This window comes from Nerophis lumbriciformis, linkage group LG15 (assembly GCF_033978685.3).
Source record: "Nerophis lumbriciformis linkage group LG15, RoL_Nlum_v2.1, whole genome shotgun sequence".
In the NCBI taxonomy this organism is placed as follows: domain Eukaryota; kingdom Metazoa; phylum Chordata; class Actinopteri; order Syngnathiformes; family Syngnathidae; genus Nerophis; species Nerophis lumbriciformis.
This window is the reverse complement of record NC_084562.2, coordinates 15,065,064-15,089,848: the sequence shown is the minus strand read 5'-3', so window position 1 is coordinate 15,089,848 and position 24,785 is coordinate 15,065,064. Positions and strand designations below refer to the sequence as shown.

The window sequence follows — 24,785 nt, the reverse complement described above, 5'->3', positions numbered from 1 at the left end:
CAGGGCTGGGCCATGTACCGACCGGTATTATAGTTAATATTAGGGCTGCAACTAACAACTAATTTGATAATCGATTAATCTGTCGATTATTACTTCGATTAATCGATTAATAATCGGATAAAAGAGACCAACTACATTTCTATCCTTTCCAGTATTTTATTGAAAAAAAACAGCATACTGGCACCATCCTTTTTTGATTATTGTTTCTCAGCTGTTGGTAAATGTTGCAGTTTATAAATAAAGGTTTATTAAAAAAAAATAAAAATAAAAAAGTAACCCCTGAGCATGCACATAGCATAGATCCAACAAATCGATGACTAAATTAATCGCCAACTATTTTTATAACCGATTTTAATCGATTTAATAGATTAGTTGTTGCAGCCCTAGTTAATATTAATACCGGTATATATATTTTAGAAAAATATATATATTTGAGACAATAGCGCCACACCGGTATCTTGCCGTTAGTGTTTTTTTTGTGGCTTTTCTCAGCTACCGTGGCTTTTTATCAAAAAGAGAGTAGTAGCAGGTCAAACCACTGCTCATTTAATCTGAAAAGATTTGTTGGTACTTAATTTTTTTAGGTAAACCTACTGTTAATTCAACCTAAAGAGATGTTGGTTGCACTTTATTTTTTACATTAGTATTGTATTAATCTTATGTTGAAAAAGTTAAGTAGAAGTAGCAGATAAATCTACTGTTAAAATGTTGGTTACTGTACTTTTATTGACCATGTCTTGAATGTCGAAAACGTGCAAAAGAAAAGGTGTCCTCTTGCTAATTAAACCTACAGTGTTGGTTGCACTTTATTCAAATAAGATGTGAATGCGTTGACCATCAACTGTTGTTTACTTGCGTGTTTGTATTAGGGTTGTACGGTATACGGGTACTAGTATAGTACCACAATACTAATGAATCATATTCGGTACTATACCTCCTCTAAAAAGTACCGGTACTGCCCGCCCCCTTTTTTTGAACAGGCATGACAGCGCGTCGCCATCACGTCATTACATTGCTGGTTTTACGAGCAGAGGAGCATGTTCGGCAGCGCACAATCACCGAGTACTTACAAGCAGACACTGTGTAGACAGAAAAGGGAGAACGGACGCTTAAAAACTAACGATAAAGGTGAAGCTATAACACTGAAACGCCCTCAGGAAGAGATGCTTTAAGACACTAGCTATTACTTTAGCTACTTCTAAATCACTAATCCTCACCTCCATAGCGACAAATAAAGTACATTTCTTACAAGTATCATCTCTGCAGGACGAGGAACAGCTAAACATGCTTCACTACACACCGTAGCTCATCAGCGTCACATTGTAAACAAACGCCATTGGTGGATCTACACCTATCATTTCACTGTAATGATACCAAGTACAGGGGCGTATCTAGTTGATACTACTATGAATACATCGATATTTTTTAGCATCACAAATTTTTTTTCCGTTTTTTTTGTTATATTTATATTAGCTTTATAAACTCAGGAATTACGTCCCTGGACACATGATGACTTACACTATGACCAATGTATGATCCTGTAACTACTTGGTATTAGATCGATACCAGAATTTGTGGTATCATCCAATACTAATGTACAGCATCCAAACAACAGAAGAATAAGTGATTATTACATTTTAACAGAAGTGTAGATAGAACATGTTAAAAGAGAAATGAGCAGATATTAACAGTAAATGAACAAGTAGATTAATAGTTATTTTTTTCCCACTTGCCCTTAATAATTTTTGACAAAATAATAGAATGGAAAATGACACAATATGTACTGCTTATGTCAGCGGCTAAATTAGGAGCCTTTGTTTGTTTACTTACTTATAAAAGAAAAGTTGTCTTGTATATTTGATTTAAGGAAACAATTGCAATTATAAATATATGTTTAATGTACCGTAAGTTTTTTTTTTTTTAAATAAAGCCAATATTGCCATATTTGTGGTCCCCTTTATTTAGAAAAGTATCGAAATACATTTTGGTACCGGTACCAAAATATTGGTATCGGGACAACCCAGTTTGTATCCATGATTAATGTATACCTAATTACCTTACAAGAAATAACAGGAATATAGGAAACTTCCGTACTCATTTCACAGTCACACTGCTTGATTTGTTTTTACTAAAAAAAAAAGTGACTGAATCGATTTCACCTCACTGGAACGTTTCGAGTCATATCGTTCTAATCTAAACAAACTAATATCGGCAACATCAAATTATGAATCGGATCGTTGTTGAATCGTTACACCCCTTTAAAAAATGATAATTGTTTCCTATTTTTATTATATTGAGGCTCTTGAACCGGTGTAACAATTTAATTAAAGTCAGTTTCTTTAATAATTGACATTATAAGAGTCAGCAGAGACACACCCAAGTCAAAAATATAAGTCAATAACACTTGCAAAGCAGGACCAACACGCTGAGAGGCGCCATCGCCATGTAACTGCTCCTAAAGAGCCACACACACTCTGTCTCCCCGCCTCTGAATCCACCCTCATGGCGTCGAGCCCACGCAGGTTCTTACCTACAGTTGGTGGGAGACTCCACATGGAGGCAGCGGGCTGACTGCGGGCTAACGTCCCTCTCCTCGCCGTCCGCCATGCCGCTCCGCAGCGTCGACGTGAGCCGCGCAGCAGCACCGGCGGACTCACCTGAGATAGGCTGGCACACGATGCTGCCTTCGCGGGGTGTGGGATATTTCACACTCAACGATGATGCCCAGCTTGTAACATTGGTAATTTAGGACAGTGTTTTTCAACCACTGTGCTGCGGCACACTGGTGTGCCGTGAGATACAGTCTGGTGTGCCGTGGGAGATTATCTAATTTAATCTATTTGGGTTAAAAATAGAGATGCTTTAAAATGTAATATCGGAAATGATCAGTATCGGTTTCAAAAAGTAAAATGTATGACTTTTTAAAACGCCGCTGTACAAGCGGTACACGGACGTAGGGAGAAGTACAAAGCGCCTTAAAGGCACTGCCTTTGCGTGCCGGCCCTATCTACGGCTTTTCACACACACAAGCGAATGCAAGCATACTTGGTCAAAAGCCATACAGGTCACACTGAGGGTGGCCGTATAAACAACTTTAACACTGTTACAAATATGCGCCACACTGTGAACCCACGCCAAACAAGAATGACAAACACATTTCGGGAGAACATCCGCACCGTAACACAACATAAACACAACAGAACAAATACCCAGAACCCCTTGCAGCACTAACTCTTCCGGGACGCTACAATATACACCCCCCGGCTATCCCCTAACCCTCCATCTCAACCCCAACCCCGCCCACCTCAACCTCCTCATGCTCTCTCAGGGAGAGCATGTCCCAAACTCCAAGCTGCTGTTTTGAGGCATGTTAAAAAAAAAATAATGCACTTTGTGACTTCAATAATAAATATGGCAGTGCCATGTTGGCATTTTTTTGTCCATAACTTGAGTTTATTTATTTTGGAAAACCTTCTTACATTGTTTAATGCATCCAGCGCGGCATCACAACAAAATTAGGCACAATAATGTGTTAATTCCACGACTGTATATATTGGTATCGGTTGATATCGGATTCGGTAATTAAGAGTTGGACAATATCGGGATATCGGATATCGGCAAAAAAGCCATTATCGGACATTTCTAGTTAAAAATATTTTTTGCAAACCAGTAATTATAGTCTGCAAATTATGTGTTGTTGTTGAGTGTCGGTGCTGTCTAGAACTCGGCAGAGTAACCGTGTAATACTCTTCAGTAGGTGGGAGGCAGCGTGCAGGTAAAAAGGTATCTAATGCTTAAACCAAAAATAAACAAAAGATGAGTGCCCCGAAGAAAAGGCATTGAAGGTTAGGGAAGGCTATGCAAAACGAAACTAAAACTGAACTGGCTACAAATTAAACAAAAACAGAATGCTGGACGACAGCAAATTACCGCAGGTAATTTATGACAGCTGCCAACTTTCCCAATATAAATACTCATAATGACTTAAAAGAAGACTGGAAATAATCCACAAAGTCAGGAAAATTGCAGAAATGAAACCCACATTTTTTCTGTTCTACGTGCATACTATAATTTCAGCATATTTCAGTACCGCATTTTAAGGATTATAAGGCACACTTAAAATCCTATTTTTTCTTCAAAACTCAACAGTGGGCCTTATAACCCGCTGTGCCTAATGTAAGGAATAATTCTGGTTTTGCTTACTGACCTCGAAGCAATTTTATTTGGTACATGGTGTAATGATACGTGTGACCAGTAGATGGCAGTCAAACATAAGAGATACATGTAGGCTGCACTATGATGGCAATATGACTCAAGTAAAAAACACCAACATTTTAAATAATCCATTGAAAATATAGAACATTACACACGCCGCTCAAAAATCTATCAAAAATGTTTTAGTACGACTTTGGTAAGCTTCGCACCGCTTGATGGATTATACTGTGCTTCAACATAGGAGTATTATTATGGTGTGTGTATAAGGTAAGACACATTATCTCGCATTTTGTTTCACAATATTATGCAAAAGAGACTTTTCTTACCTTCTGGTACCTGCTGATCTGTATTTGGGATCTGCATAAATTCTGAAAAATTGCCCCTTTGTAGTCCCTGCCGACACCGTAGTCGATAAGCCTACAGTAAAGTTCTTACTTATATCTGTCAGTAAACTCATCATGAAAGCCCTAAAACATACCGGTATAGTGAGTTTACATTATTCACCCAAGGAACTTTAGTAAAGTCTGAGTGTCATTTAAACAGTTAGCTCCATCTTTTGACACTTCTTCCACTCCCGTCCTTGCACGCTACACCGCTACAACAAAGATGACGGGGAGAAGACGCTGCCAAAGGTGAGCCACGTAAATAAGACCGCCCACAAAGCCGCGCATCCCGAAGCGGCTGTCAGAAAGCGGCTTGAAGATGATCTGTAAAACATAATTGTGGTAATCTGAAATTTCCTTGCTCAGTTCTGTTGTTGTCTGCACACCATGTTCACTCTCTCTCTCGTCCACAGTATGGAGTGCAGCTGGCGCAAGGCAGCAGCACACACCTGACGTAGATTAGAAGCAGCCTATTTAACCTGGCTGCTGACGGCCTGTGAGCGCCGGAACTTTGTCACTGCTTGCAAACCTGTTGATATTGCCAGAGAACTCACTAGTTCATCGTGTACCATTCATCTAAGGTTTGCCTGTATTTTTCCTAGCCTTGTCTAGCGTCTTTAGTTTGTACTTTGTCCTTATATTAACTTCTTTCATGAAGTATGTTTTCCTAGCCTTGTCTAGCGTTTTTAGTTTGTATTTTTGTCCTTATATTAACTTCTTTCATGAAGTATTTTTCCTAGCCTCGTCTAGCGCTTTTAGTTTGGTGTGTTATCTACCATCACCTTTGTTTTGTTACTTTGTGCTTCCTCCTAAATAAAAGGAAGAACAATTGTACACAACACGTCTCTGCATCCTTGGGATCCACTCCACCAAATCCTAACAGAAAAGTTCCGGCCATACTATGGAACCCGCAGAGACAGATGCCTGGAAAAGAGCATTGCAAGGCCAGGCTCAACGAATCAACCAGCAGGGGGACCAGCTAGACCACCTGAGCCGAGGTCTACAGGGACTGTCGGAGCGTCAAGACACCATGTTGGAGTGTGACCTGCCACACACATTGTCTTCGTTCCGCAGCAGGATCTCACACACCGCCACCTACCGCCGTTATAGAGAACATAGACTTGACAAACGTGCCCACAAACTACCATGACTTAAGAGCGGTGTTTAGCAAGGATAGAGCACTCTCACTTCCCCCCCACCGACCCTACGATTGTGGTATCGATTTGCTAGCCGGAGCGGCTTTACCATCGACCCGTTTGTACAAGGTGTCTAACACCGAACTCAAAGCACTAGAAGAATACATAAACACATCAATAGCTGCGGGCCTCATTCGCCCTTCGACCGCACCGGTAGCCGCCGGATTTTTTTTCGTCGAAAAGAAGGACAAGTCCCTACGGCCTTGTATAGACTACCGTGCTCTTAATCAGATTACTGTCAAGAATAAGTATCCTCTTCCACTCCTTGATTCTGCTTTTACTCCCTTACAGTCCGCAAAGTTTTTTACTAAACTCGATCTACGTAACGCGTACCATCTAGTTCGCATCCGAGAGGGGGATGAATGGAAGACCGCATTCAACACTCCTCTCGGACATTTTGAGTATCTTGTCATGCCTTTTGGACTTACTAATGCACCTGGCGTTTTTCAGGGCTTCATTAACGATATTTTTCGGGACATGACAGGTCGGTTTCTCTTCGTTTACCTGGACGATATATTAATTTATTCATCGACATTTGACGAACATGTACAGCAGGTTCGGTTGGTCCTTCAACGATTGCTCGAAAATAAACTGTTCGTGAAGGCGGAGAAATGCGAGTTTCACTCATCCTCCATTCCCTTTTTAGGATTTATCATTGAGGAGGGTAGACTCAGACCAGACCTCGCTAAAGTCAAAGCAGTAGTAGACTGGCCCACTCCGGTGTCCAAGAAGCACCTTCAGAGATTCTTGGGCTTCTCTAATTTTTATCGGCGATTTATTCGCAATTTTAGTCGCGTCGCTGAGCCACTTACAAGGCTAACCTCTACTAAAGTTCCGTTTGAATGGACACCCGAAGCCAATTCCGCGTTCTTGAGGCTGAAGAGATTGTTTACTTCGGCTCCTGTGCTTTGTTACCCTGACCGTTCTCTCCAATTTTTTGTTGAGGTGGACGCTTCTGATTCAGGTGTAGGGGCCGTACTCTCCCAGCAATCTACCACCGACCAGAAGTTGCACCCCTGTGCTTTCTTCTCTCGTCGCCTATCCCCTGCTGAAAAAAATTATGACATTGGCAACAGGGAGCTTCTGGCGGTCATCTTGGCCCTTCAGGAGTGGAGACATTGGCTGGAAGGGGCGGAGCTACCATTCATCATCTTCACGGACCACAAGAACCTGTCCTACTTAAGGACCGCACAGAGACTGAACCCCCGCCAAGCCAGGTGGTCACTTTTTCTGACCCGTTTTAACTTTATCATCACTTTCCGACCTGGTTCTCAGAATGGGAAACCCGATGCCCTTTCCCGTCTCTACTCTTCGTCTCTTGAGGATTCCTCACCTGAACCAATTGTTCCCCATACCCGCATCATTGGGGGACTCCAGTGGGACATCGAGCGGCAAGTCTTGGAGGCCCTAAAGTCGGACACATCTCCTCGGGGCTGCCCACCAGGTCGGTTGTTTGTGGTTCCTCGGCTCCGTTCCAGCGTTCTGGATTGGGCACATGGGTCAAAGATCGCTTGCCATCCAGGTACTCGTCGCACCAGTTTTGTCCTCTCCCAGCGTTTTTGGTGGCCATCCATTCTGGCAGATACGAAGGCGTTTGTGGCAGCATGTCGGTCCTGCTCCCGGAACAAGGCATCCCACCAGGCCCCAGCAGGACTGTTACACCCATTACCCATCCCCTCCCGCCCGTGGTCACACATAGCGGTGGACTTTGTCACAGGACTTCCCCCCTCTGAAGGTAATGACACTGTCTTGACCATTGTGGACCGGTTCTCGAAAATGGCCCACTTCGTGGCCCTCCCCAAACTGCCTTCGGCTCTTGAAACAGCCCAACTATTAGTGCTCCACGCTTTCCGGCTGCACGGCATCCCCGCTGATGTGGTATCCGACAGAGGGCCACAGTTTTCCTCGGCTGTCTGGAGGGCATTCTGCAAGTCCCTGGGGGCCTCCCCTAGCCTATCCTCCGGCTACCACCCACAGAGCAATGGACAGACCGAGCGGACCAACCAAGACCTGGAGGCGGCCATCCGGTGCACTTGTCATCGGCAACCCTCAACCTGGTCTGAGAATCTCCCATGGATAGAATACGCTCACAATTCCCTCATTAGCTCCGCCACCAACCTGTCTCCATTTCACGTCGCCTATGGTTTCCAACCCCCTGTTTTTCCTTCTACCCAACCCAATGCCGACGTACCATCCGTAACGGCACACCTGCGTCGGGCTCACCAGGCTTGGCGCAACACCAGGGCGGCGTTAAAAAGAACATCGGCCAGGAACCAACTCTTAGCCAACCGCCATCGCACACCAGCCCCACACTACCAGTTGGGACAGAAGGTCTGGTTGTCGTCCCGGGACCTACCATTGGCCACCGACTCTAGGAAACTGGCTCCCAGGTTCATTGGACCATTCCCCATTATCAAGATCATCAACCGTGTTGCAGTCAAGCTCCGTCTCCCAAGATCTCTCAAATGCCATCCTGTCTTTCACGTGTCTCGCATCAAGCCTGTCGCATCCAGCCCGCTCAGTCCTCCTGAGGTACCGCCTCCTCCACCCAGGCTGGTTGAGGGTCACCCAGCGTTTACAGTAAACACCATCTTGGATGTGAGAAGAAGGGGCAGGGGATTCCAATACCTGGTAGACTGGGAGGGGTACGGCCCGGAGGAGCGGTCATGGATTTCAAGATCGCTTATTATTGACAAAGACTTGATCAAGGATTTTTACATTCGATTCCCAGACAAGCCAGGTAGGCCGCCAGGAGGCGTCCGTTGAAGGGGGGGTACTGTGGTAATCTGAAATTTCCTTGCTCAGTTCTGTTGTTGTCTGCACACCATGTTCACTCTCTCTCTCGTCCACAGTATGGAGTGCAGCTGGCGCAAGGCAGCAGCACACACCTGACGTAGATTAGAAGCAGCCTATTTAACCTGGCTGCTGACGGCCTGTGAGCGCCGGAACTTTGTCACTGCTTGCAAACCTGTTGATATTGCCAGAGAACTCACTAGTTCATCGTGTACCATTCATCTAAGGTTTGCCTGTATTTTTCCTAGCCTTGTCTAGCGTCTTTAGTTTGTACTTTGTCCTTATATTAACTTCTTTCATGAAGTATGTTTTCCTAGCCTTGTCTAGCGTTTTTAGTTTGTATTTTTGTCCTTATATTAACTTCTTTCATGAAGTATTTTTCCTAGCCTCGTCTAGCGCTTTTAGTTTGGTGTGTTATCTACCATCACCTTTGTTTTGTTACTTTGTGCTTCCTCCTAAATAAAAGGAAGAACAATTGTACACAACACGTCTCTGCATCCTTGGGATCCACTCCACCAAATCCTAACAATAATCTATGCAACATTTTGACCAAAGAACCACCATTACATGTTATGTAGACCACAAGGAAGTGTTTTCAATTTAGAAAAAACTAAACTAATATGACTCCTTTAATGCGCCCTATAACCCGGTGCGCCTTATATATGAAAAAAGATAAAACATAGACCATTCATTGGCAGTGTGCCTTATAATCCGGTGCGCCCTATGATCCGGAAAATACGGTACTTCAAAATTGTGTGATTATATGACATATCATTCACTTTCATAGATGCATATTGACTGCTTTCCAAAGCAAAAATTTAAATAGCTGTGTTGGGATAGATAGATCCAAATTGCAGCAAGTCAACCATTTATTAACAATATAAGGTCACATACTATACACTCATGTTATTGTAAATGTCAGAATTGTTTCATACAAAGGCAAGTGTTGACTACAAACAACTTTTGCATACTTTGATAACTCAAATAAGTGTAAAATAATTCACCAACAAATATAGAACGCAAAAACATCACACAATATATTTTATTTTTTAATTCATATCTATAATTTAATTGTATTCCTTAAACTCCCTTAAACTATTTTTGTCCACTGATTGGCTTATAAGTGTGAGGAACTCGCATGGCTGCCGTTTGTGTGACCCCAAGATGCAAGAACCAGGAGGAGGATGAGCAGGTAAGATGATTTTAATTATAAAACAACAGAGAAATGTAGCCGTCTTGCATACAACAGTTCCTAACATAGTCTATCGTCGAGCACTGAGGAGTGCTCGAGAGAAAACATAAATAGACATATGCTGATTGGCAGCAGGTGTGGACAGGCTGCCAATCAACAGCAGGTGAGGAGAAAACAGTGCTCAGCGGAACAAACAGGAAGTATAACAAAATAAGAGCACTGACAGGAAGTAAATACAAAAACAATGAAACAAACCGAAATGAAGTGACAGATCGTCACAGGACCCCCCCCCCCCCCCCTCAAGGAACAGATTCCAGATGTTCCCTGGAAACAAGAACGGAAATAAGTCCAAAAATTACGGGAGGGAGGAGGGAGGACATGGCGGAGGGTCGCCAGGCCAAGTGTCCCCGCAGCCAGCGAGGGAAAGTCAGGTGGCGGCGACGCGTTGAACGCCGCTGGAACTGGCGAGGCGGGCGACCACGGAACAGCCACATTAGTGGCCGACAAGGAGGCGGAAGCGCGTGGTACCTGAACACCAACAGCTGCGAAGGTCCACACGCAGGTTCTGCAGATCGCTGCCGACAGCGTGGATGAAGTCCATAACACCGCCGCATCTTTGGCGGATGAGGAGGAGGTCGCGCAGCCGGTGGTGACGATGATGATGATGATGATGACCATGAAGATGGCGGCGCCTTGCGAAAGCCCACCAGAGACGATGTGGTTGTGGGTGGATCTGCTGCCGACCAGGAAGATGGCGGTGTCATGCGGAGTCCCACCGGTGACGCGGAAGATGTCCGCGCAGTGCGAATGCGCGCCAGAGAAGATGAAGGTGGCGGTGCCGTGGAAAGAGACGATGATGTCTCCGTGGGAGGAGACGATGGCGGGGATGACAGCGGCGTGTGCTTGGCTGCACTGCTGCTGGTAGTAGCCCCCCCTCCACTAGGCGGATGCCAGACGCCGTCCACCACTGGGAGAAGGTCTAGGTTTTTTATGTCCCCCGGTGCGAAAACCAGGGACGGGCGGAAGGGGGCCAGGAGGAGGGAAAACGACACGTCCCTCGCCGAGTCCCAGCAGGAGGCCAGGAAGGACATCACGGTGGGCTCCACTGGAGCCTTCGCCGGACTGGCAGGATGAGCGGGTGCTGGAAGGGATAGCAGCCGTGGTGCAGCTGCTGGAAGCTGCCTTGGAGCAGGAACGGGTGATGGGCACTCAGCCGGTGTTGGTCGTCGTGGCGCCGTGACCGGCGTGCGACGCGGGGCTGCGACTGGCGTGCGACGCGGTGTGGGAACCGGTGGTCGACGCGCTGGCACAGGCGATTGCCGTGGAGCCGAGACAGGATGCACAGCAGGCGACGGGGAAGATGGCGGCAGTGGCCGCGCCGGTCGGAGATCCGGAACCGGCGGCCGAGCCGGGAAGAGCGAAGGCGGCGGTGGCCTAGCCGGTCGGAGAGCCGGAACCGGCGGCCGAGCCGGGAGGAGCGAAGGCGGCGGTGGCCTCGCCGGTCGGAGAGCCGGAACCGGCGGTCGAGGCGGAGAGGGAAGGTCCGAGCCTGCTGTGGGCTGGGACCGCACAAACCTGGCTTTTAAGTCCTCCAAAAATTGTGCGGTCCAGAAGGTCGGCTGTGCATCGCCGACAGGGGTTCTCGCGAGGACACAATCTTCTGGCTCGACGATACTGTGAGGAACTCGCATGGCTGCCGTTTGTGTGACCCCAAGATGCAAGAACCAGGAGGAGGATGAGCAGGTAAGATGATTTTAATTATAAAACAACAGAGAAATGTAGCAGTCTTGCATACAACAGTTCCTAAAACAAAACAATGAAACAAACCGAAATGAAGTGACAGATCGTCACAATAAGGTTCTATTTAGTCTAGATAGGAATATAATGTGGATTTTTACAGTTAAAAAGAATGAATAGTAATGCAAACAAGTAGGTCCCTTTAATTGATTTAAACATTATATAAAAACACAAACCAAAAACTGTTGAGGCACTCTTTTAGGATTATGTAGCAGACTTATCAAGGCAACAAGACACTTCCACTGCTGGTGGGAAATGAATTTGGCAGGTTTGTCTCTCTGCCCCACACCTCAGAAAAGGAAGCAGTGCCTTGTCCTCACTGTTAATGCATGGAGGCCTCCTGACCTCAACTAGTGATATAATCGGGCGGAGGAAGGAGTACTTTGAGGCCCCTGTCAAATCCACTGACACATCTTTCATAGTGAAAGCAGAGACTGAGGACATGCTAATCACCTTGGCTGAGGTTGCTGAGGTAGTCAAAAAAGTGGTAAGGCTACGGGAGTGGAAGAGTTTTCTTCCTGAATTCCTTGAGGCCCTGAATGTCTTGTTTAACACGTCTCTTTAACATTGCATGGAAGTCAGGAAGAGCACCTTTTTAGATTGGCAGACCACAGTGGTGGTCCCTCTTTCCAATAAGAGTGACTGCAGGGTGTGTCAATGAATGGGAGAATCACACTTACTCCGTGTCCCTGGGAAAGTCTGTTGAGTGCTGGAGAGAAGGGTACAGCCTTTAGGCGAACTTCAGATACAGGAAATACAGTGCGGTTTTCCCCCTGGTGTTGGAAAAATGGACCACATCTACACCCTTTTAAGGGTTCTGAGGGTGCGTGGGAGTTTGCCGGTCATTGGTCCTTGGGAAAGGCATTTGGCCGTGTCATATGTGGTTTCCTAAGTGGTGTGCTCAGGCTATGTGCTATCTGGTCCTTGGACAACCAGAGCAGGAGTCTGGTTTGCATTGCCCCCAGTAAGTCGAGACCGCTCACTGTGGACGTTGGGCTCCACCAAGGCTGCCTTGTGTCATAATAGAATTTGTAGGCGTAGCCAAGGTGTTGAGGGTGTCAAGTTTGGGGGAATTTGGATCTCATCTCTGCTATTTGCAGATGATGCCGTCCTTATGGCCTCATCAATGTGACCGTCAGCGTTAACTGGGCAGTTTGCAGCTGCTGGTGAAGCTTCTGAGATGAGACTCAGCATCATGAAGCCATGGTTCTCAGCTGGAAAAGGGTAGATTGCACCCTTCGGATTGGGAGCGAGGTATTACCCCAGGTGGAAGAGTTTAAGAATCTGGGCATCTTGTTCTCGAGTAAGGGAAGGCAGGAGCATAAGATGGACAGGTGGAACGGGGCAGTAATGTGGTCAATGTACCAGTCGTAGTGAAGAGGGAGATAAGCTGGAAGGCAAAGCTTTCGATTTACCGGTCGATATACATTCCTACCCTCAGCTACGTATGTTCACAAGCTTTAGGTAGTGACCAAAGGAGCAAGATCACGATCACAAGCATGTGGAATTAGTCCCTTCTACAGGGGGGCTGGACTCACTCCTTCACAGTTAAGATGGCTTGGGCGTCCAGTCTTGAGGTCTCCTGAAAGCCTCCCTGGTGAGATGTTCCCGGCCGGAAGGAGGCCCTGGGTTGACCGAGGAGACATTGTAAGGATTATGTCTTGCTGTTGGTCTGGGAAAAGTGTTCTTCCAGTAGAACTGAAAGAGGTAACAGGAGACCGGGAAGTCTGGACAATATCGACCTAGGACCCAGAATATAACATGTTTGGGGCCTCCCATACTACTCCAAAACGCTTTTCAACTTGCCTTTGATGTAACGGAACTAAGCTTAGCATACCTGTCAACATTTGGATTTCAATATATGGGAAATTTCCGGCGAAAATAAGGGGTTTTAATCACCCCCTCAACACAAGCTCCGCCCCTGCGTCACCATTGACACTGACTTGAAAGCTGTGCCTCTCAGCTGCTGGCAGTACCGAAGAGGTTTTTAAAAATATCTAAAACTTTTTTTTAAAAACAGGAAGAAGAATTAAAACTAATGTGAGTTCCTTGGGAAAAAATGGGAGGGTCGGTATGGGCTTAGCAGGTTTGAAAAGTATGTTTTTCCGGTGATTTTCTGAAGGGGGATGACCATTTCACACTTTGAAATCCACTGGTCTGTATTTCCAGTCTTTAATAATCTTTGGCAGCTAAAATTCTCCTGTCACACATGTATCTTTGCACCCATCCAGTCGGATTGATATCAAGTGTCAGGAAGCTCTGCAGCCACTGACTTTTCTGTGCTCCATTCAGAAACTCATCCATAGTAATCTGTCCTGCAGACCCAAAGAAGAAAATAAACATGTATATAAAAATTAGGGATCAGCGCATACAATGAAAACCATATGCAATACAATAATCTTGCTGATCAAGGCATCTTACCATCACTGTTGATGTCGACCTCTTGAAATATGCGATCACACACCTGCTCAGACGTGAGTCTCTCTTTGCCTGTTTCATCCCAGATGGAACTGTTCTTTATCTTGTAGATGATCTGTGCACAAATATACAAATGTATGAGTGTTGGTAAACAAAAGACCTTTAGTGGGGTTTGTATATGCCGTAGCACTTAGAGGCCAGAGTACACATTAATGCTGATGCGTATTAATAAAGTAATCCTTGAATGCTTAAATTGTTGCAAGTATTTGGAAATACCTTCTTACGTACTTTTCCTAAAAACAACTGTTATGATGCAACGAGCACTATTTTTGTTAACACAACAGCAGCCATAAAGTGGATTTCCTCCTTGGTAGCATTGATGCGTGTCACAAAACGACCAGTCCAAAATCGGTTGTGCCAGTGTTCAATTCAGTTTTACTAGTGGCATAAAAGGGGCTACTGGAACCGTAAAGTATCTTTTGCATTATTTGTTAGTGGCTAAATTATATTGGCTCTAACCAATTATATTGTGAATAAATTGTGAACAGGAAGTGAACAAAAAGTTTTAGCAACTGTTATGTAAAAGAAAAAGGGGTAGGATTAAATAAGCTCTGCTTCTTCCTACTCCTTTTCGAACATGTTGAAAAGAGAAACTGGAAATTGTGATGTATCATGTTGTATGCTTGCATGTTCGAAATAAATTCAAACTCAACTCAACTCAAATTTTTGAGTGTCTTAGAAATAGTTGAAAGAACTCAACAAGTTAGCCCATACTTGCCAACCTTGAGACCTCTGATTTCGGGAGGTGGGGGGCAGGGGGGGGGGGGCGGGGCGGGCGGCGTGGTTGGGGGCGTGGTTAAGAGGGGAGGAGTATATTTACAGCTAGAATTCACCAAGTCAAGTATTTCATATATATATATATATATATATATATATATATATATATATATATATATATATAAAATAAATACTTGAATTTCAGTGTTAATTTATTTACACATATACACACACTTAACACTCATCTACTCATTGTTGAGTTAAGGGTTGAATTGTCCATCCTTGTTCTATTCTCTGTCACTATTTTTCGAACCATGCTGAACACCCTCTCTGATGATGCATTGCTGTGTGGCACGCACAAAAGTGCTTTCATCAAATGCACTAGATGGCAGTATTGTCCTGTTTAAGAGTGTCACAACATTGCTGTTTACGGCAGACGAACTGCTTTACGGTAGACAAAAACGTGACTGCTGTTGTTGTGTGTTGTTACCGCCCTGGGAGGACGTTAATGAAACTGCCTAACAATAAACCCACATAAGAAACCAAGAACTCGCCCTCGATCATTCTACAGTTATAACGTGATTGGGCAGGTATGCTGTTTATATTGTGGGTTACACCGAAATTCAGGCGGACCTGAGTCCGCCTGAATTTCGGGAGATTTTCGGGAGAAAATTTGTCCCGGGAGGTTTTCGGGAGAGGCGCTGAATTTCGGGAGTCTCCCGGAAAATCCGGGAGGGTTGGCAAGTATGAGCTAGCCTTTAGACACAAATAAATACTTGGGGCTTTGGCAACAGCATTTAAACTAGATCTGGCCGATCTAAGTCTTAGATTATATTTGACTAATCTCCTTAAGTTTTAGATTAGATCTAACCAATCTAAGTCTTAGACTGGATCTGACCAATCTAAGTCTTAGACTGGAACTGACCAGTCTAAGTCTTAGACTGGATCTAACTAATCTAGGTCTTAGACTGGGCCTGACCAATCTAAGTCTTAGACTGGATCCGACCATTCTAAGTCTTAGACTGGCTCTAACCAATCTAAGTCTTAGACTGAATCTGACCAATCTAAGTCTTAGACTGGCTCTAACTAATCTAAGTCTTAGACTGGATCTGACCAATCTAAGTCCTAACTGGCTCTAACCAATCTAAGTCTTAGACTGAATCTGACCAATCTAATTGTTAGACTGGACCTGACCAATCTAAGTCTTAAAGTGGATCTGACCAATCTAAGTCTTAGACTAGACATAACCAATCTAAGTCTTAGACTGGATCTGACAAATCTAAGTCTTAGACTGGACCTGACCAATATAAGTCTTAGACCAGATCGAAGTCAAAGTCTAAGTCTATGAGCATGAATTGATGAAGCCTGCTTGGATAAACATTTTCTAAGACAAACTGAACAGTCCAGTTGCGATCGATTGAATGCCCTGAGAGTATGTTTTCTCTTTTTTTTCTCTCAAAATTTTCTTCAATAGAATTCGCTGAATTTAGAGATTTTCTGGTCAAACACAGGGTGAAACCTATGATGGTGTTTTTCACTGCCATATTTCTGCAACAAGTAACAGGTACAGTGGGCTACTTAGTGCAATTTACTCTTTATACTGGGGGCTTTTGCACCAGCATTTAGACGAGATCTGACCAAACTAAGTCTATAAGCATGAACTTATTTATGCTTAATTTAATAGTTTTGTTCTTTCCAGCTTTTGTATTACCGTGTTTTCCTGACTATAGAGCACACCAGTATGTAATCCGCACCAACTGAATTTTAGAAGAAAATGTTTTTCTCTATATATACTGTATTAGAATTATTTACATTGAAATATTTTGTAAATGTTTTGTATGTAACCTAATTGTTTCCAAAGGGTTGTAAAACGGACGATCAGACAAAAAAGAAGTCATCGTCAATCAGCTAAACAGACTCAATAACTCCACGGTGACGTCTTGGTGAATTTATTGAGGGATTTGTGGAAAACTACAAAAAGGATGCCATTTTAAGGTAATAATACTAACACAGACACTTGCAGACATGTTAGCATATTAGCTAATGCTAACAACGCTAGCTTCAGTACATTACCAAAAATGCATAAAAACACTAGTACAGACATCACACATGGGACGGTTTAGTATGAATTGTTTTAGTTGTATTGTAAACCTTATAAATGTTGCTTGGCGTGATGAATGAAGAATCCATACGAGTAGAAACGCTATGGAGGACTAGAAGACGGAAGGGCACTCTACTTCCTGTTGAAAGCACTAAACAGAAGGGAATAGTGTAGATCAGGGGTGCTCATTACGTCGATCGCGAGCTACCGGTCGATCTCGGAGGGTGTGTCAGTCGATCACCAGCCAGGCATTAAAAAATAGTCCTAAAAATGAGCGATCATAAATCTTCACTATGACGTCACTTTCGTCACTTGATTGACATTCACGGCACCCGAGGGTCTTCTGAGATGACGCTGGCTGCTGCCAGCTCATTAAAATTACCGACTGGAAGGCGAGAAACACTTTATTTCAACAGACTCTGGCACCGTACCTGTCGTCAAAACTCCAAAGACCGACAGCACAGTTGCGCAGTTGCGCTAACAAAATAAGAGTCTCAGAAAGCTGGCGTGCACAAGCTAGCAAGCTACGGAGTTTGCCGACAATGTATTTCTTGTAAAGTGTATACAAAGGAGTATGGAAGCTGGACAAATAAGATGCCAAAAACCACCACTTTCATGTGGTATTGGACAGAAAGGAGGACTTTTTTTCTCCTCCATTCGAAAATGCGGACGTTATCAGCACCACTGTCTGATTCCAATCAATGCAAGTCATCAGAATCAGGTAATACACCAACTTATATTCTTGTCTTCATGAAAGAAAGGAATCTATATGTGTTAAACATGCTTGTATTATCTTTAAACACCTTTAACTTGTTAACAATATTAACTATGTGTGTTAAACATGCTTGTATTATCTTTAACCACCTTTAAGTTGTTAACAATATTAACTACCGGTATATGTGTTAAACATGCTTGTATTATCTTTAAACACCTTTAACTTATTAACAATATTAACTATATGTTTTAAACATGCTTGTATCATCTTTAAAAACCTTTAACTTATTAACAATATTAACTATATGTGTTAAACATGCTTGTATTATCTTTAACCACCTTTAAGTTGTTAACAATATTAACTATATGTGTTAAACATGCTTGTATTATTTTTAAACACCTTTAACTTATTAACAATATTAACTATATGTGTTAAACATGCTTGTATTATCTTTAAACACTTTTAACTTGTTAACAATATTAACTATATGTATTAAACATTCTTGTATTATCATTAAACACTTTTAATTTATTAACAATATTAACTACGTGTTAAGCATGCTTGTATTATCATTAAACACCTTTAACTTGTTAACATTATTAACTATATGTGTTAAACATGCTTGTATTATCTTTAAACACCTTTAACTTGTTAACAATATTAACTATGTGTGTTAAACATGCTTGTATTATCTTTAACCACCTTTAAGTTGTTAACAATATTAACTATATGTGTTAAACATGCTTGTATTATCTTTAAACACCTTTAACTTATTAACAATATTAACTATATGTTTTAAACATGCTTGTATCATTTTTAAACACCTTTAACTTATTAACAATATTAACTATATGTGTTAAACATGCTTGTATTATCTTTAACCACCTTTAAGTTGTTAACAATATTAACTATATGTGTTAAACATGCTTGTATTATTTTTAAACACCTTTAACTTATTAACAATATTAACTATATGTGTTAAACATGCTTGTATTATCTTTAAACACCTTTAACTTGTTAACAATATTAACTATATGTATTAAACATTCTTGTATTATCATTAAACACCTTTAATTTTTTTACAATATTAACTATATGTGTTAAACATGCTTGCATGATCATTAAACACCTTTAACTTATTAACAAAAACATATATTTCATAAATAAGTAAATATAAATTATATATATGAATGAGGTAGATCCCCACGACTTGATCAATTGAAAAGTAGCTCGCCTGCAGAAAAAGTGTGAGCACCCCTGGTGTAGATGTTCACCCTGCAGCATCTTCAGTGAGCGAAAAATAACACACCTTTTCAGTGTCTCTGCTTTTGTTTAATGAAAACTATTTGTGAAACTAAAACTATAATGGCTGTTAGCATATAAAAATCTACATACATTTTATAAGCCGCAGGGTTCAAAGCATAGGAAAACATTATTTTTTGGTAAATTCGATATGACTTGTATTGCTCGAGGCCTGTCACCTAACCCTTGCTTTGTAAATGTCAGAACCATAAAGCAGGAATATATTTTACCCTGACAATCTTCCGCAGTTCATGCCTGTCTAGTCGACCATTGTCATCGCTGTCGAACACTTTGAAAGACCACCTCAGCTTATCTTCAAGTTTTCCTCTCAGAACAAGATGAAGAGCAGCCACATATTCTATGAAGTCCATTGTATTGTCCTGTACAACAGAGAAGCCAACAAGGAGGATCATAAATATGCATACAAAATAATTGTTATAGTTAAACATGACAGGTATTTCAAAATAGCTGAGTATTGTTTACTCTATCATGGATTGTAACGGAATTAAATCAGAGTAGCATCTCACATGGTTCATGTCGAACGCCCGAAAAATGTTATCCATGTACTGAGACTCCGGTGTACCGCTTTGAACTCCAAACATCCTCTTGAACTCATGCAGGTGCAAAGATCCACTCGGGCACTCCGTGATAAAACACTTGTAGAGGTCCTGAATGCTGTCCAACTCAAGTTCCTCATGGGGTTCCTGCCTTTGCTGGGTTTGTCCCATGCCGAATGGAGTAATAGAAAAAAAACAACTATAAATGATCAATATTCCTGTGACTAAGAGCTCAATAACCTCTTCACGGCGTCCGTCCTGGCTTGCAGGAACTGGGTGGAGTAATAACTGAATCGTGGGCAGCCTGATTCCAACCAGGGTGGCTTATTTTTGGCCACGGGTTTTTTGAGTTTAACTGTAATCCACAATACTTATCCCATCTTGACCTTTGCGTGACCACAGGAACTTGCGCATTAAAGCAATGCTAAGGGAGAAGACCACAGACAACCACAGTGACAAGGAGAAACGTTGTTAGGTTTCTCTTAGACCATACTTGCCAACCCTCCCGGATTTTCCGGGAGACTCCCGAAAATCAGCGCCTCTCCCGAAAACCTCCCGGGACAAATTTTCTCCCGAAAATCTCCCGAAATTCAGGCGGACTCAGGTCCTTGAGGACCTGAGTCCGCTAACCCACAATATAAACACCATACCTGCCCAATCACGTTATAACTGTAGAATGATGGAGGGCGAGTTCTTGGTTTCTTATTTGGGTTTATTGTTAGGCAGTTTCATTAACGTCCTCCCAGCGCGGTAACAACACACAACAACAGCAGTCACGTTTTTGTATACCGTAAAGCAGTTCGTCTGCCGTAAACAGCAATGTTGTGACACTCTTAAACAGGACAATACTGCCATCTAGTGCAGTTGATGAAAGCACTTTTGTGCGTGCCACACATCAATGCATCATCAGAGAGGGTGTTCAGCATGGTTAAAAAAATAGTGACAGAGAATAGAACAAGGATGGACAATTCAACCCTTAACTCAACAATGAGTAGATGAGTGTTATGTGTGTGTATATGTGTAAATAAATGAACACTGAAATTCAAGTATTTATTTGAAATATACATATATATATATATATATATATATATATATATATATATATATATATATATATAATAAAATAAATATATATATCTATACGTATATATATATATATATATATATATATATATATATATATATATATATATATATATATATATATATATATATATATATATGTCTTAATAAGGTTATCCAAAAAATAGTGCTCGATACCGTAGTAGAGCGCAATATATGTATGTGTGGGAAAAAAATCACAAGACTATTTCATCTCTACAGGCCTGTTTCATGAGGGGGGGTACCCTCAATCATCTCCTGATGATTGAGGGTACCCCCCCTCATGAAACAGGCCTGTAGAGATGAAATAGTCTTGTAATTTTTTTCCCACACATACATATATATATATATATATATATATATATATATATATATATATATATAATACTTGACTTGGTGAATTCTAGCTGTAAATATATTCCTCCCCTTTTAGCCACGCCCCCAACGACGCCCACGTCCCACCCCGACCACGCCCACCCCCACCCCCCTCCCCCCACCTCCCGAAATCAGAGGTCTCAAGGTTGGCAAGTATGTCTTACACTTTAGAACTACATGCATTATTCTACAGATTTACCTAAAATGCCATTGCCAATAATGTTTGAGGTTTAAAAATACAAACTGATAATAGTAAAATATTAGTAATAACTAAAGTCGGGATTCCCAATCAATATTTTAGGTATCCGATCACAATCTGATTTTTTTGACCTCACGCCCCATCCGTTTTTGAAACCCGATCAGATGCAGTGACAATTGATTATAAATATATTTATATAAATAAATGTTTTATCGAAATTAACTCAATCAAACATAACACATTTTTTATTACGCTTATAATGAATTAATTTAGAATGTGCTAGTATTGTAAGTCAGATGATGTATGTGTGATATTAAAACAAACTATTTTCTCAACCAAAAAGTGGTTAGTAAACAATAACTAAATAAAAACCTAAACTACTATTGGCTCCTGTTTAAATCATTTAGGGCAGGGGTGTCAAAGTCAAGGCCCGTGAATGAATAATCTGTGGCCCCCGGGATGATATTTGATTAGTATTAGGACTGGCCCGCAGGCCACAGCCACCTGCTGCTGTTTTGCATGTACCAATAACTCCATCAGTGTTGGCGCTAGGACTTTTCAAAATGGGGTCCCAGGGACCCCATCAAGTCATAAAAATGGGGTCCCACAGTACATTTTTTGGGGTCCCACTTTTTTTGTAAGCGTTTTGAAAACAAATGATAAATGTATGCATTATCCTGTTATATCTCACATTCTATCTTGTGTTTTGGAAAAAGATTGTCATTAACGTTACTTAAATCATTAAAAACATAATACAAAAGAAAAAATTTTTTTATGTATACGTACATTTATTCAGTTTTAACATTCATTCACTTTCTTCTTTCCTTCATGGATCTAAACTTTACCGCTGCCGGTATTTTTTTCTCTCTATTTTTATTGTAATATTTCCGGAATGTGTTTGTTCTATTTTTGGCCAAAGTAAGACAAAGAAGACAATCTGAAGTTGTCTTTATTTTTTAGTTTTAATGCCATGATTTTAATATTAATGAGTTTGACACCCCTGATTTAGGGTTTGCCCTCAAAGCCTTCCTGTATCCAGAGACTTCCTCCCTGACTTTGTAAACAATAACAAAAACACCCCAAAAATATTTTGCAAGAATAATAAAGAGAAACGTTAAGAGACTTTAGTATTGTTTGTTTTATATATATATATATATATATAAATATAAATATATAAATATAAATATATAAATGTGTATATATATATATATACATATATATATATATATATATATATATAAATATATATATATATAAATATAAATATACATATATATATAAATGCATATATATATATATATATATATATATAAATAAATGTATAAATATATATATATATATATATATATATTATAGGGCTGCAGCGAACAGTCAACATAATCGACATCAATTATAAAAATTCATTGACAAGGATTTATTGTTGATTAACTGCCTACTAAAATGTTAACTTATAGACTGCTAGGAATGATTGTTTACACTTTTATTCTCCAAGGTAAATCATTAAGCTAAATAACGCTAACAATACCAGATACAAATATGTTTTGCACTTAATGTCATGTTTACAAGTCTTGCATTTGAAGTCTGTTGATTAATTTTTAGTCATTTATGTTTCCCATTTATGTTTCCAGGCTCAAAACGTCAAAACCTCATGTGTACAGTACGTTATAAATAATAATTGCTGACGAGGCGACAATTAAAAGTTGTAGCTAGGGATGGGCATCTATTTCGGTACTTTGTTGATTTTACGTGAATCTCACCGATTCACGTAAAATCCAATGTTGCCTCGTTTCGGTACCTTGGTTGTACATAACGTCACGCACTTCGGCACTTGGCGATTACTCCAGCAGCACTGAGAGCGGACTCAGCCAAACTACCTCTGGTAATGTTGCAATTTTCATTCCCGACAAAGAAATCGACTCAAAAAAACGCTCCAGCGTAAGTAAAAAAGGGCTCCATTTTTCCAAAAAATGCACTAGCATGATGCCAATATACATTGGCTTTGCTATTGACATGCTACTAATTCGCATTAGCGATATTACATGGCGATCTCAACACCGCCAAATTCCTTAACGAGAATTACAACTAAGCCGGTGCGTAGTAAGTACGATACTTACAGTATTAACATTTTTTGGGCGCAACAAAAGACTGAACTGACTTGCTAACACACCTTATGCACTACTGCCACCTAACATCTTGGACTTGAGACTGTAATTGAGATTTAGAAATGTCACAATAAAACAAGATATAACTGGACAGCAGTTATCGTAATCAGCACATTTTTAAATGTTGCAATATTTAAAAAAAACAAAAAACAAAAAACAGTTTATTGTTATTAACACACACAAAAGTAACAAAAATGTATACCGTTGGGAACCAGTATCCAATCCCAGGTATTGGGAATTGGTACCGTACTGGTTAAAATGTGAATGGTACCCATCCATAACTGTAGCTCTTGTTTACATACTGATACCGTACTAGGTATCGATGGTATCAACGTCTGAATCAAGCCCCCATACATAAACTCCAACAGGTGTTCTGGCAAGACATGCAACCTCCTGGAATTCATGTGCCGCATGTGTCTAACTAGATTTCCGAAAAAGAAAATACAAATATTTCAATAAAAAAATGTATTTAATAAATGAGTCCAGAACAATTATACAGTGAGCTCTCTTTATTTGTTTTGCAACATAACATTATCACACAGTGATACAGTATAAAGTAGGAGTGAACAATGGGGAAAAAATATAGTAAAATAAACATTCATGTATCAAAAAGGCAAAAAAAAAACAATGCATACAATACATTAAATACAAATAATATTATTGCATTGTTGTAACAGTTTTATTACACAGCAACACGTAGTTATTGCATAAATAACTTGATACTGTATAGAATAACGCCGTTTTTGTTTTCAAGTAACGAATAATTCATCGGTTATTACTAGGGGTGTCCCGATACATCTTTTTCACTTTCGATATTGGAGCCTTGCGTATTGGCCTATACCAATAATAAGCGGATACAATGCCATCACGACTCATGGACCATACTTTAATTATTTTGTAGTGTGGAATCTTAAAAAAGGCTCTATTGAGTGACATTTTTCAAACAGAAAACAATGGTAGCTATGGAAGTCACAATAGCGGCCAGTGGCCACAATAATTAATTAATAATTATGTCAAGCTCATGACACAGTAAGTTAATGCGGACACGTTTGTTACTGCATACTTTCTAATACGTTTCTGCATTAGAGAATTTGTATATGTACAAACGTAAGTGATATGTGCCTATAATTATTTGATACGTGTTTACATCGACAAATGTGCTGTTTTTGATTGAAATATTGTTCAATTAAGGACACTTGTTGTTACGTATGTCTAGTTTGCGTGCTATTGTGTGCTTGGCTGTTTTGTAGCTGCGAGCTCCATGTTGTTTGTAAATGACTTGACTTAAACAGACGAAAAAACTACTTTGTGTAATTAACGAAGGAGATTTAGATGTTAACAGGCTATCTAGCTTTGCAGGACTGCTTGTATCGATGATTTTAGATGCAAGCCCATATCGTCTGATACTGGTGTTTTTGCTGATATCGCGCTGATATCCGATACACATTTAATGTATTAAATTCCAATTACCGTATTTTTCGGACTATAAGGCGCAGTGTGAT

General features: G+C 41.1%; 2 protein-coding genes across 2 annotated transcripts in view; both read right to left on the bottom strand.

The window, feature by feature from the left end:
- The window catches only part of LOC133615918 (C-Jun-amino-terminal kinase-interacting protein 1-like), an 81,591-nt gene extending 78,926 nt beyond the window's left edge, over positions 1-2,665 (bottom strand). The window contains exon 1 of the mRNA XM_061974803.2: positions 2,531-2,665. Coding sequence (XP_061830787.2) covers positions 2,531-2,607 — 77 coding nt within the window. The 5' untranslated portion in view covers positions 2,608-2,665. The remainder of the gene's footprint in view (positions 1-2,530) is intronic.
- An 11,071-nt stretch (positions 2,666-13,736) lies between these two features.
- On the bottom strand, positions 13,737-19,617 carry LOC133615774 (guanylyl cyclase-activating protein 2-like). Its single transcript, XM_061974546.2, has 4 exons — positions 19,417-19,617; positions 19,120-19,269; positions 13,998-14,109; positions 13,737-13,891 (listed from the first exon to the last, which is right to left on the bottom strand). The coding sequence occupies exons 1-4, from the start codon at positions 19,615-19,617 to the stop codon at positions 13,749-13,751; spliced, it is 606 nt and encodes a 201-aa protein (XP_061830530.2). The 3' UTR covers positions 13,737-13,748.
- Positions 19,618-24,785: the final 5,168 nt, after the last annotated feature.

Bases quoted from the DNA above. Each gene is read 5' to 3' on its own strand.
- LOC133615774 (XM_061974546.2), bottom strand. From the start codon at position 19,617: ATGGGACAAACCCAGCAAAGGCAGGAACCCCATGAGGAACTTGAGTTG. The intron at 19,270-19,416 runs GTGAGATGCTAC...TCTGTTGTACAG, and splicing joins GGGCGTTCGACATGAACCAT to GACAATACAATGGACTTCAT. The intron at 14,110-19,119 runs GTAAAATATATT...ATTTGTGCACAG, and splicing joins AACTGCGGAAGATTGTCAGG to ATCATCTACAAGATAAAGAA.